Genomic DNA, 13,608 nt, shown 5'->3' with positions numbered 1-13,608 from the left:
AGTCATTTAATAATAGTGTTTAGTTAGTTAACTTTAGCAGTAGTTCTTAATTATGCTTTAAAAAAAAAAAATTTTCTATATGTATATAGTTCAGTGTAGCAGGATGCCAGGATCGCCCAGATTTAAGAAATGTGACTCTTGCAGGGAGCCCATGCCGGCATTGGATGGGCATTCATGCTGTATATGTTGCCTCAGTGAGGGTCACATTCTTCAGGAGTGCCCTTACTGCCCCAAACTTACGGCACAGGCGCACAGGGACAGAGAGATGAGGCTCAAAATGCTTCTGTTTGGCAAGGCTCAGGAGCCTCCTCAGAAGGAATTGACCACGGCCACCTCGGATTCGAGCGCTTTGGCCAAAAAGAGGCCTTCTCTGTCAAGATTGCTGCCAGCAGTCCGGCAGCAAGGGGTCTCCATCATTACCCAGACATAGATCTAGATCACTCAGATCACCAATGCTGTCGGTGCATACCCAGTACCATGAGGACCGACAAAGTGTTTTATCTTTGAGATATTCCTCACCACATAGGCGCTACTATGATCACCATTACGATCAGTACTACTATGAATACTGGCACTTGACACGCTATTCCATCTCTCCGTGTTACTATAGGCACTGGTCTCCTGCCCATCATAAATCGGATGACAGACAGATCCGCAGAGCATCTCCTCCTCCACTTACCACATGCCAACCTACTCCCCCAAGAACATCATCTGAACCACCTCAGCTCTCTGAGCCTGAGAGAGGCCAGATTTCTGACCCAGAGCAGCCACCAGAGCTGTCTCCTACAGACCCATCCTCGTCCTCTCCTGATGAGGCCTTAATTCTGGGGGATGTGTTGCCACTGGATGATGTTCACCACTTTCAAGATCTTTTTAAGAGGGTAGCTAGCTCCCAGGAAGTCCAACTTGAGGAGGTGCAACAAAACCAGCATCGCCTTTTAAAGAACCTACAGCCATCTCAAAAGTCCAAGATGGCATTGCCCCTGGACGAGGCTATATTAGAGGTAGCCGACAATACATGGCAAACACTGGCCTCCATACCAGCCACCAATTTAAAAAAATAAAAAAAAATAAAAAATCAATAGGAAGTATTTCGTCCCTGCCGAGGGCATGGATTTCCTCTTTACACACGCAGAGCCCAACTCCCTCATGGTCGACGCTGCACAGCAAAGGGGCAAAAATCCACAATACAGGCTTAATGCCATGGATAAGGACACTAAGAAATTGGACCTTTTTGGTAGAAAAGCATATACCTCAGCTACCTTAATCCTAAGGATGCCCAACTATTCCACCCTTTTAGTGAACCATAATTTCAATAATTATACAAAATTTACGCCTGTGATTGAACATCTACCAGAAAACAAGCATCAGATTCTGAGGACTGTGGTGCAAGAGGGGTATGCCGCTTCACGTATGGCACTGCAAATTGTGCTTGATATCATGGACACAGCTGCACACTCCACAGCAACGTCCATAGTGATGCGAAGAGCTTCCTGCCTCCAGTTGGCAGGGGTTCCAAGGAATTACACTTGAAGGTGGAGGATCTCCCCTTCGATAGACAGAAGTTATTCGCACAGGAAATGGACAAAGTCCTTCACACCAGCAAGGACATGAGAAGAATGCAACAATTGTTTGATCAAGGGCTCATCTTTTGATGACACACAACAGTCCACGGATGCAACGAGGGTAATTTTTGAAGCCCTTGGCCTCCTAATCAGTGTCCCAAAACAAAAAAAGAAGAAGTGGGACAGCTAATGACTGAGGACACAGTGGAGGTTAAGGATAATCTAGGCATGGCCCAATATCTAAACAAATACTTTGCTTCAGTCTTTAATGAGGCTAATGAAGAGCTTAGTGATAATGGAAACATAACAAATAGGAATAAGGATATGGAGGTAGATATTACCATATCCAAGGTAAAAGCCAAACTCGAACAGCTTGATGGGAGTAATTCGGGGGGCCCAGATAATCTTCATCCAAGATTACTAAAGGAACTGGCACATGCAATTGCAAGTCCATTAGCAAAATTTTTTAATATATTTCTAAACTCAGGAGTTGTACCATTTGACTGGAGAATTGCTAATATAGTTCCTATTTTTAAGAAAGGGAAAAAAAGTGACCTGGGTAACTATAGGCCTGTTAGTTTGACATCTGTAGTATGTAAGATCTTGGAAAAAATTTTGAAGGAGAAAGTAGTTAGGGACATTGAGATTAATGGCAATTGGGACAAATAACCAACCTGATCTCCTCCTTTGAGAAAGTAACAGATTTGTTAGATAAAGGAAATGCAGTGGATCTACTCTACCTTGATTTCAGTAAGGAATTTGATAGAGTACCACATGGGGAATTATTGGTTAAATTGGAAAAGATGGGCATCAATATGAAAATAGAGAGGTGGATAAGCAACTGGTTAAAGGGGAGACTACAGCGGGTCATACTGAAAGGTGAACTGTCAGGTTGGAGGGAGGTTACTAGCTGAGTTCCTCAGGGATCAGTTTTGGGACCAATCTTATTTAATCTTTTTATTAATGACCTCAGCACCAAAAGTGGGTGTGCGCTAATAAAGTTTGCGGATGACACAGTTGGGGGAGGTATTGCCAATTCAGAAAAGGATGGGGATATCGAACAGGAAGATCTGGATGATCTTGTAAATTGGAGTGATAGTAATAGGATGAAATTTAATAGTGAGAAGTGTAAGGTTATGCATTTAGGGATTAATAACAGGAATTTTAGTTATAAGCTGGGGACACATCCGTCTGAAGTAATGGAAGAAGAGAAGGACCTCGGAGTCCTGGTTGATCACAGGATGACTATGAGCTGCCATTGTGACATGGCCGTGAAAAAGGCTAATATGGTCTTGGGATGCATTAGGTGAGGTATTTCGAGTAGGGATAAGGAGGTGTTAGTGCCGTTATACAAGGCATTGGTGAGACCTCATTTGGAATATTGTGTGCAGTTCTGATATCCCATGTTTAAGAAGGATGAATTCAAATTGGAACAGGTACAAAGAAAAGCCACTAGGATGATCCGAGGAATGGAAAACCATTGAGCTTGGCTTGTTTACCTTAACCAAAAGAAGGCTGAGGGGAGACATGTTTGCTCTCTCTAAATATATTAGAGGGATAAATACCAAGGAGAAGGGGAATTATTTAAGCTTAATACCAATGTGGAGACAAGAACAAATGGATATAAACTGGCTATTAGGAAGTTTAGACTCTAAATTAGACAAAGGTTTCTAACCATTAGAGGAGTGATGTTCTGGAACAGCCTTCTCAGGGAAGTAGTGGGGGCAAAAGACTTATCTGGCTTCAAGTTTAAGATAGATGGGTTTATGAAGGGGATGGTTTGATGGGGTAACATGATCTTGGCAACTAATTGACCTTTCACTATTAGTGGTAAATAGGCCAATGGTGGGATGATAGGAGTTACTAGAGAGAACTTTTTCCTGGGTGTCTGGCTGGTGAGTCTTGCCCACATGTTCAGGTTTCATCTGATTGCCGTATTTGAGGTCGGGAAGGAATTTTCCTCCAGGGTAGATTGGCAGAGGCCCTGGAGGTTTTTTGTCTTTCTCTGTAGCATGGGACACAGATCACTTGCTGGAGGATTCTCTGCATCTTGGGGTCCTTAAACCATTTGAGGACTTCAATATCTGAGATATAGGTGAGAGGATTATTCTAGGAGAGGGTGGGTGAGATTCTGTGTCCTGCATTGTGCAGGGAGTCAGACTAGATGATCATAATGGTCCCTTCTGACCTTAAAGTCTATGAGTCTATGCAGGAGCGGCCCGAGGCCAGCTGTGGCAACTGGTGCCCCAGGCGGGCAGCGTGATAGGCGCCCCTGCCTGCACAGCCATTAATGGCTGTGATGTCATCATGGGGCGCCCCATGATGTCATCATCGGATGCCCGGGCCAGCGGTGCTCTAGGCTACTGCCTAGTTCGCTTAGGCTCACGGGCTGCCCCTGAGTCTTAGTCTATAAAGTTTCAGATAGTCTCTTTGGCCACCATTATACTTTCTCTGAATCTGGGCAATTTAGTATGCTGCACTTGACTTAAAGGACATATATTTCCATGTGTCTATAATCCCTGACCACAGAAGGCTTCTCTGCTTTGTCCAGGGTTCATACCATTACCAGTTAGCAGTTCTTCCATTTGGCCTGTCAGCGGCGCCCAAGGTATTCACAAAGTGCACGGCACTTTGGTGGTGGCAGCATTATTGTGCTGGTATCCAAGTTAACCTATACCTGAATAAGTGGCTTTTAAAGGGACCATCAGGAGGCTAAGTGGAGAGATGTGTGGACCTTGTACACCAAATGTTCAAAAGTTAATTCTCACGGATGCTCCTTTCCATCTGAGGCATGGAAGTCAGTCCCTTGCTCTGTTTCGTGAGCAAGTACAAGCTGACCTGGAGCCTGCTTGCATTCCCCACCCCAACAGCAGGACCTGCCTCAAATTGCTGGGGCATATGTTGGCATGTACTCATGTGGTTTGGTTTGTCAGATGGCACCTACGGCCTCTGCAGGCGTGGTTGACTTGAGTATAGAAACTGAGCTATCATCCTCTAGACAGAGTAACCATTCTGCCTTTGCTGGTGTTGGACTCTCTGGCAAGGTTAGGCTCTCTAGCCATGAATGAAGGGTTTCCTTTCTGTGTGTGCTGTTCTGCCTTAACATTGATTGTGAATGCTTCACATCTTGCCAGGAGCCCCATTTGGGGGAGCTGAGAACACAGGGGCTGTGGTCACAGGCAGAGGTTCCCCTGCATATCAATATCAAGGAGCTAGAGATGGTGGGGTTAGCCTGTGGAGCTTTTGAATGGGGAAGCTTTATAACAGGTGTATTTTGGTCCAGACTCATAATACCACAGCATTTTTTTTTAATAAACAAACAGCATTGTTAATTCCTTTTTCTTGTGTCAGGAAGTGGTCAAGCAATGGGAGCTCTGTATTGGGAATTGAATACACCTCCTAACAATCTTGGAATTCTTAAATTACTTTTGGCAAGTGGAAGGGGAGAACAGGTTATTGGTGCATCAACAAAATCTACCTAAAGTGGAGAAGACTTGCACAATATTTCTGGTACAGTAGTGCCTGATGTCTGGATGTGGTGCTGTCCAGTTATAGAAGGGAATGCCTTTTCTTAAGGGTTTACAACAAGGAGTTACTGTGGTCTGCAAATATACCCAACTTTCAATACAAAAGGAAATGCACAGGCTCGGTCAGAAATGTACGGGTACAGAAGGGAAAGAGGCTAGCGTTTCCTCTGTCATGACTGTTTGTGAGCCTCCTGTGATGCCAACGTCCAGCACTGCAAGTTTGGGTAAGGACGCTCACAGTACCAGGGGTAGTTTGAGGCTACTTAAGAGAGAGCAGGCCCTAGGTTGCCTCCCATTCCTGAGCTGAGGGGCAAGGCTGCCTCTGAACCCCGATTTTTCCGCCTCAGCCGCGGTGAAGCCGAGGTTAATGTGTGTGACTGGAGCAGAGCGGGGGGAGAGCTCTAGCCCGGGCCCAGCTGCCGCTCCCTGCCCGGCGGACGCGCCCCAGGGTGGGCAGAGAAGGGCGGGTCCTCCTGCCGCCGGGGGCGCAGTGCGGATCGTGGCTGGATGCGCAGGGGAAGGAGCCTGCGAAGGGCCGGAGCCGCACAGGGGAGGCCCGCGCCGCTCAGGCGGCTGCTATTCTGTGGCCATGGGTAAGGGCGCGGGGGCGTCGCTCTCCGCGCAGGGGGCAGCGAGCCGGGGACAGGCCCCGTTACGGCCTCGCGGGACTGCGCTCGGCTCCTGCGGGGCGGGAGGCAACGGGGGGAGCCGGCGCTTTCCCGCGGGGGCCGAGCTACGCCCCGGGCACCCTACAGCCCCGCTCGGTGCCTGGCCTGGCCTCCTGCGCCAGCGCTCGGGGGTGGCTCCAGCCCTCTCTGCGCGCCTGGGGCGGGCGGTGCGCCGGAGCCGCCTGCTCCCCGGGGGAACCAGGCAGCGGCCCGCGGCTCCATGCGGACCACAGGTCCGAGCAGCCGGCAGCGCGGTGCCAAAGGAGCCGCGGGTGTAAACGATGCGGGGTGGCAGGCGGAGAGGGGCAGGAGCCGACCCCCGCTGGCGGCTGCGGGGCCAGGTCCGGGCCGGCTGGCTCTGCGGTCAGGGCCGAGCGGTGGGAAGCGCCGTAGCAGCTGGGAGTACCCAGCCTGGGTGCGCGCGGCGGGGCTCCTGCCTCTCGTCGGGGCAAGAAAACGAAGGTGAATTGTCCAGAGCGCTGCTCCGCGCAGGAACCGCCTTCGCTGGTTTTGGGGAGACAGAGCGCCCCGGGTTGTGTTAAAGCGTGAAGGCTGCAGGGTGCCAAGCCTTAAGTCATGAGAGGTTCAGCTGAGTAGCCAGTTTTGGTTTAGTTGCAAAGTGCCTGAACTCACAGTGATAGAGATGTAGCCGTGTTAGTGTGATGTAGCTGAAACAAAAGACAGGACTATGCAGCACTTTAAAGACTAACAAGATGGTTTATTAGGTGATGAGCTTTCGTGGGCCAGACCCACTTCCTCAGATCAAATTGTGGAATAAAATTGGCACAACCATATATACCAAAGGGATACAATCAAAAAAATGTGAACACATAGAAAATTGTTTGTCAGAGGTTGGAGAAGGATTGCAGGAGACAAATCGCTTGATCATTGTCTTTGGTCCACCCCCTTTGGGGCACCTGGTACTGGCCACTGTCGGCAGACAGGCTGCTGGGCTAGATGGACCTTTGGTCTGACCCAGTACTGCTATTCTTATGTTCTTAAATAAGATGTAATTTTCAGTAACTAATATTTTTTATTTATATATGCAGTGGATTATATCCAGCATTCTAGTAATGGAAATTGTATATTGAAAGAACAAGATCTCTTAGGGTCAAGTCTTGCTTGCTTAACATCCACAAATCCATTGAAGTTAGTGTTGGCAGCATAGTTGAAGCCATGTCTGTCTGAGGATAAGACTAGGTGGATGAGGACCAACTTCTGTTGGTGAGAGAAACAGGCATGGAGTTTGGGAGCTGTACTCATTGTGTCACAACTAAACGACAGGTGGAACATTATGTTTAACAAAAGATGTTAGCACATATTAGAAGGGGCTACTCATGATAGATTGGTCTGTTAACACCTCTGTAGTTATAGGACAAAAAGAGGTAAGTGGGTTACAGATTGTTGTATAAGCTGTAAATACAGCTGTTCAGTACATGATCTTTAGTTTCTAGCAGAGGAATGAATAAAATATCACTAAACCCCTCTTTTTGTCCTAGCACTTCAGAGGTGCTAACAGGCCAATCTACATTGAATAGGTCCTCTTAGTATGCACTGTTTTTGCTAAATAATCTGTTCCATGTTGCATTTAGCTGTGATGCTCAGCAGTGTCCTCTCCATTTTCTGTCCTTGGGATGGTTGAATTTTCTTTTGGGCAGGTTGAAATTTCTGATGTGCAACACCAATACTGAGGTAGTGTGGATGTGCACTACCAATATAAACAAAAAACCTAGATATATCTATATTTTTAAACACTCCATGGCTACGTCTACACTGGCCCCTTTTCTGAAAGGGGCATGCTAATTTTACAGGTCGTAATAGGGAAATCCGCGGGGGATTTAAATATCCCCCGTGGCATTTAAATAAAAATGTCTGCCGCTTTTTTCCGGCTTTTAGAAAAGCCGGAAAAGAGCGTCTACACTGGCCCCGATCCTCCGGAAAAAAGCCCTTTTCCGGAGGATCTCTTATTCCTACTTCAAAATAGGAATAAGAGATCCTCCGGAAAAGGGCTTTTTTCCGGAGGATCGGGCCAGTCTAGACGCTCTTTTCCGGCTTTTCTACAAGCCGGAAAAAAGCGGCGGACATCTTTATTTAAATCCCGCGGGGGATATTTAAATCCCCCGCGGATTTACCTATTACGAAGTATAAAATTAGCATGCCCCTTTCGGAAAAGGGGCCAATGTAGACGTAGCCCATAGGTGTGGAAGAAAATATATTAAAACAAGGGATAGTTAACAAGGAGCAATGCTTACAATATTTAATATGAAATCAAATAAAAAAGAAAATTAGCACTACCCTTGAAGTACACGCATCATAATCCTTTCTAACAACTCAAGCTAGTAAACACACCAAAATACATATTATCCACATGTAGCTCAGTTTTAAGATGCTAAACAAATCTTTGAGTCAACTACAAATAGTCATGCTCTTCTTGCAAATACTAATACAATATTTACTAACACTAGAAAGGAGAGTAAAAGGCATTCCCTCAGGCTTACAGTTTCCCTGGGGAATATACAGGATTTGTGCTATACAAGAACAAGTGAAACAGAGATCTGTAAAAACAGAAAAAGTTCTCCTGGTTTGACACTTTCACCTTGTGCGTGTCACCCCAGCTTCAAAGAGTAGAAGCCGCAGAACAAATTAATGCATGGCTTCAGGGTTTGTAGACAGATGCATGTTTCAAAGAGCTTTCAAATAAGGTTTCATTCTACAAAACAACTAACATTATACCTAGTACTTGCCACTTCTGAATCATAAGAGCCAAAACTCTACTACATAGCAAAGATCTGGCCTTAATGCAATACAATTTACCATTTATTAATTAGTAACATGGGATTTAAAAAAAATTGCAGGGCAGGGGCAGAGCAGAGAAGGCTTTGGGTGCTCCCCTGCCCCCAGGCCCTAATTGGCTTGAGAGCGGGGGAGCAGCAGGGTCTCTGCGGGCTGGATCCACCCGCTTGGCAGGCCAGATCCAGCCCACAAAGCCTCTTTTGCCCACGCCTGACTTAGATGTTCAGGATACAGTATTTTCCCAGATCTGAAGAAGAGCTCTGTAGCTGGCTCAAAAGCTTGTCTCTCACCATTAGAAGTTGGTTCAATCAAAGATATTACCTCATCCATCTTGTTTCTCCTCTAGTGTCATATATGAGCAATCTCATTGACATTTCTGAGTAAAGTGAGCAGGATTTAGCCCTTCATTCTGTTGCATTTAGAGGGAGCCTACCAAAGGAAGGCTGAAAGAATTGGGTTTGTTTAGTTTAGAAAAGAGAAGATTGAGGGGGACACGTTAGCAGTTTTCAGGTATCTAAAACGGTGTCGTAAGGAGGAGGGAGAAAACTTGTTCATCTTGGCCTCTGAGGATAGAACAAGAAGCAATGGGCTTAAACTGTAACAAGAGAGGTTAAGGTTGGACATTAGGGAAAAGTTCTTAACTGTCAGGGTGGTCAAACACTGGAATAAATTGCCCAGGGAGGTTGTGGAATCTCCATCTCTGGAGATATTTAAGAGCAGGTTAGATAAATGTCTATCAGGGATGGTCTAGACAGTATTTGGTCCTGTCATGAGGGCAGGGGACTGGACTCGAAGACCTCTCGAGGTCCCTTCCGGTCCTAGTATTCTATGATTCTATGAAAAGCATAAAAACATGATTCGGACCCCCAAAATATCACAAGATTGGATTAAAAATAATAATGTTTAAAAAAATACCTTTACAATTATTTTGTCTTTTCAAACCTTTATGTATAAAAATAAGGAGTAGGAACTGCTTGTGGTGGGAGTGAAGAAGAGAAGCTGAGATTCTCATGTGATTTCTTTGATTCCACCAATTGTGACTTTAAAAGAAACGTAAGATGAGATTCATGATAAAATTGAGTTTCGGCAATAGTGGTTTAAGTATCATGAACATATAATAATTATATAACTCTCATAACACATTCCTTTAATCATTTCCCATTTTATCAGAAATATTTAATGTGCCTTGTTAAAGTGCCCAACTAGTTATAGGCCCCAATTTATATTATTTTGGAAATTTTTATGTATTATGGGTAGAAATGTTTTAATTTTTTTTAAATACAGAAAAGAAAGACTTGATTTTGTGTCCATTTTCAACTTTCCTCTGTAGAACTGTAAACTACAATGGCAATATTATTTTAGTGGATGAGGAACTAAGTCCCGATCCAACAAATACTTATACGTGTACTTAACCATGTTCAACTCATAGAGTGCAATCAGTGGAACTTTACTGTGTGTAAAATTAAATTCAGGCTTAAGTGTTTATGGAATCAGGACCACAATAGAATCTGATTGTATGTAATAGAGAACTGACATTTGTAATATATAAACTGATTTCAAATAATGTTGCTGAATATACAGGCAGTCCCCGACTTACGCGGATCCGACTTATGTCGGATCCGCAGTTACGAACGGGGCTGCCCGGAGTACACGGACTGCGGGACCTCGCGGTCCCGCCGCCCGTGTACTCCGGGCGAGAAAAGCTGCTCCGCGTCTCCCTGGTCTGCAGACCAGGAAGATGTGGAGCAAAGCCCCGGAGGGGCTCAGGCAGCGGGGCAGCCCAGGCGCGCCTGGGCTGCTCCGCTGCCAGCTTCCCCGAGGCTTTGCAAAGCCGCGGAGGGACTCGGGCAGCAAGGCAGCCCAGGCGCCCCGCGGCTGTCCCGCTGCCACGTCCACAGACGCTTTGCAAAGCCGCGGGGGGAGGGGGGGGGGAAGGGCTCGGGCAGCGGGGCAACCCAGGCGCGCCTAGGCTGCTCCGCTGCCGGCTTCCCCGAGGCTTTGCAAAGCTGCGGAGGGGCTCGGGCAGCGAGGCAGCCCAGGCGCCCCGCGGCTGTCCCGCTGCCGGCGTCCTCAGAGGCTTTGCTCCCCGTCTCCCTGGTCTGCTGGAGACCAGCAGACTAGGGAGACTGGAAGCAAAGCTGCGGAGGACCCAGGCGGCGGGACCGCGGTGTGTCTCGGTCCGCCGCCCGCGTCTTCCTGGTCTGCTGGGGTGGGGGGCGCGCAGCTAGTACGCCCCTCCCCCCCAGCAGACTAGGCTTTTCTCCGGAGGCCTGTGGCAGAGCAGCTGGGGCGCTGCCGGTTGGTCCCGCAGCGCCGCTCTGGGCGCTACTGGAGCAGCCTAGCAGCACCCCAGCTGCTCTGCCCCAGGCGTCCTGATTTAGTCGCTGCTGAAACTGACCAGCGCTGAGTACAGGAAGCCTGAGGCAGAGTTGCTCTGCCCCGGGCTTCCTGGAATCAGCTGCTGATCAGTTTCAGCAGCAGCTGACTTGGGGTTCTTAAGTTGATTCTGTATGTAAGTCAGAACTGGCGGTCAGTTTCAGCAGTGGCTGAATCTGGATGCTAGTTCCGACTTACATACAGATTCAACTTAAGAACAAACCTACAGTCCCTATCTTGTACGTAACCCGGGGACTGCCTGTACTATATTAATGAGACATATGTTTTATACTTGCGTGAATATAGCTTTCGTATCATAGAAGAGTCTCTGAGCCCTGTTAATGAGCTGGATTTTTTATTGTTTTTTCCCATATTCACTAACAGTGCAGCTTTCACTTTGTCTTCCAAGTCAACCTAGGTTGATTGGCCTTCTGGTTCTGACTAGGGATGGAACGGTGTAGGGTTTAAATAGAAACAAAAAACAGGACTATGTAGCACTTTAAAGACTAACAAGATGGTTTATTAGGTGATGAGCTTTCATGGGCCAGACCCACTTCCTCAGATCAAATAGTGGAAGAAAATTGTCACAACCATATATACCAAAGGATACAATTAAAAAAATGAACACATATGAAAAGGACAAATCAAATTTCAGAACAGAAGGAGGATGGGGGGGGGAAGGTAAATATCTGTGAGCTAATGATATTAGAGGTATTAAATAGGTAACTGATGCTTCTCCATTATCTGAATTGTTGCACATGCCTCCTGGTCTGGCTCCCAGGGAGCCGACTGCCACTCTTTGCTGCTGTCTCTGTATCAGTGCTGGGCGGCCGCTGGCTCCTTGGGAGCAGGGTGGCAGGCAGGATCCAATATTTGCCAGGAGTGGGCTTAAAAGCCAGCTCTTGGGGAGCTGACTGCTGCCCCATGTTGTTGCCTTTTATCAGAGGCAGCAGCATGGGGTAGCAGGCAGGAGCCCGTGCACGCTAGTTCCCAGGGAACTGTCTGTCGCCCCTTGTGTAACTGCAGAAATTTTCAGCAGTTACATGGGAAGCCAATTTACACTCATTTTAACGTCCGTAGTCCTAACCAATACTGAGATGAATTGAGACAATAGTGTGACTCAAATTATGACATTCCATATAGTGCTTGAAAGAATGGAAGGCAATAACAGCTTACTTCATTTGTGTTTACATATTACAGAAAGATAAGATGTGTAAGCATATTGGTTTTAGAGTGTGTGTTTTTGTACAGCACTGTGGCTTTACAGCAGTTCATGGATTTTATTCCTTTGATTAAATCCAGATTGAGATCAAATTGCTTGAACAGGAAAGCACTAGTGATTGTTTTTCTTTAATAATTGAAATATACTTATTTTTCCCTATTGTTTTAGCTGTAAAAGACCCCACAGCTGTAGAAAGAGCAAATTTGCTGAATATGGCTAAATTGAGTATCAAAGGACTGATTGAATCAGCTCTGAGCTTTGGCCGTACTCTGGATTCTGACTATCCACCTTTGCAACAGTTCTTTGTCGTTATGGAGCACTGCCTTAAACATGGTCTTAAAGGTACAGTAATTATTTTAATTGTGCATTTACTTTGCCAAATCATTCTGAAATTTTGTTTCTAAACTGTGATGCATTATTCTCTTTGCACAACAGTTTGAATATGTATAGCAATCTATAAAAAGTCTGAGATATTGATAACCACAACAAACATTTTTACATGTACTTTTTTTGCCTTTGTAAGTCATCCCTGTGTTACAATATGGCTGTGTCTACACTGGCATGAATTTCCGGAACTGCTTAAAACGGAATACTATTCCATTTTCAGATTTTCCGGAAAAGGAGCGTCTACATTGGCAGGCTGCTTTTCCGGAAAAGCCGCTTTTCCAGAAAAGCGTCTGTGGCCAATGTAGACGCGCTTTTCCGGAAAAGAGCCCCGAGCGTCATTTTCGCGATTGGGGCTTTTTTCCGGAAAAGACTACTGGGCTGCCTACACTGGCCCTTTTCCGGAACAGTGTTCTGGAATAAGGACTTATGCCCGAGCGGGAGCAGAATAGTTTTTCCGGAATAGTGGCTGATTTTGTACAGTAGAGCATCGTTGCTTTTCTGGAAATTCAAGGGCCAGTGTAGACAGCTCGCAGCTTATTCTGGAAAAGCGGCTGATTTTCCGGAATAAGTGGCCCAGTGTAGACACAGCCCATATGTCTTACCAGTTATCAGGATCAAGTGTATGTTACTTACATTTTTATTTCATTTTGCTCGTACTGTTACATTGACATGCTTATGCTACAGCAGATCTGTTTTAAAAATGAAAACAGAATTGTTACTTTATAAGATTTTTTCTTTTTAGAAATTCCCAAACCATTGTAATTTATTTTACAGATAAATTAAAGCTTGTTATATTAATATTTATGTTCACTATACAGTCATTTGAAACAGTTTATATAGGTAATTTCTAATCTGGATATGCTGTTGTTCACTCAGATTTTCAACTAAATTATTATATTTTCCTTTTCTTAGTAAGAAAATCTTTTCTAAGTTACAATAAAACAATCTGGGGCCCACTGGAACTTGTGGAGAAGTTGTACCCAGAAGCTGAGGAGATAGCAGCTAGTGTCAGAGATTTACCTGGCCTCAAGTGAGTAGTGCTGGTAAAAGCAGAATATTTGCTGCATTGA

The 13,608-nt window shown here is 45.8% G+C and overlaps 1 protein-coding gene across 7 annotated transcripts in view; it reads left to right on the top strand.

Annotated features, from left to right (window-relative positions):
- Positions 1-5,530: 5,530 nt before the first annotated feature.
- Positions 5,531-13,608, top strand: part of RUFY2 (RUN and FYVE domain containing 2) — an 88,961-nt gene continuing 80,883 nt past the window's right edge. For 6 of the 7 annotated variants that reach the window (XR_012905594.2, XM_089780121.1, XM_075934922.2 and 3 more), the window contains exons 1-3: positions 5,531-5,685; positions 12,320-12,493; positions 13,451-13,568. Coding sequence is in view for 5 of the 7 variants with exons in the window: in XM_089780121.1 (XP_089636247.1) it covers positions 5,682-5,685; positions 12,320-12,493; positions 13,451-13,568 (296 nt within the window). In the remaining 2 variants the exon portion in view is untranslated. The remainder of the gene's footprint in view (positions 5,686-12,319; positions 12,494-13,450; positions 13,569-13,608) is intronic. The other variant, XM_089780122.1, reaches the window with a different exon arrangement.

The sequence above is a fragment of the Pelodiscus sinensis genome, chromosome 8, assembly GCF_052426305.1.
Source record: "Pelodiscus sinensis isolate ZL-2025 chromosome 8, ASM5242630v1, whole genome shotgun sequence".
In the NCBI taxonomy this organism is placed as follows: Eukaryota; Metazoa; Chordata; order Testudines; family Trionychidae; genus Pelodiscus; species Pelodiscus sinensis.
The sequence above is the reverse complement of the archived record's forward strand: the minus strand, read 5'-3'. Positions and strand labels throughout refer to the sequence as shown.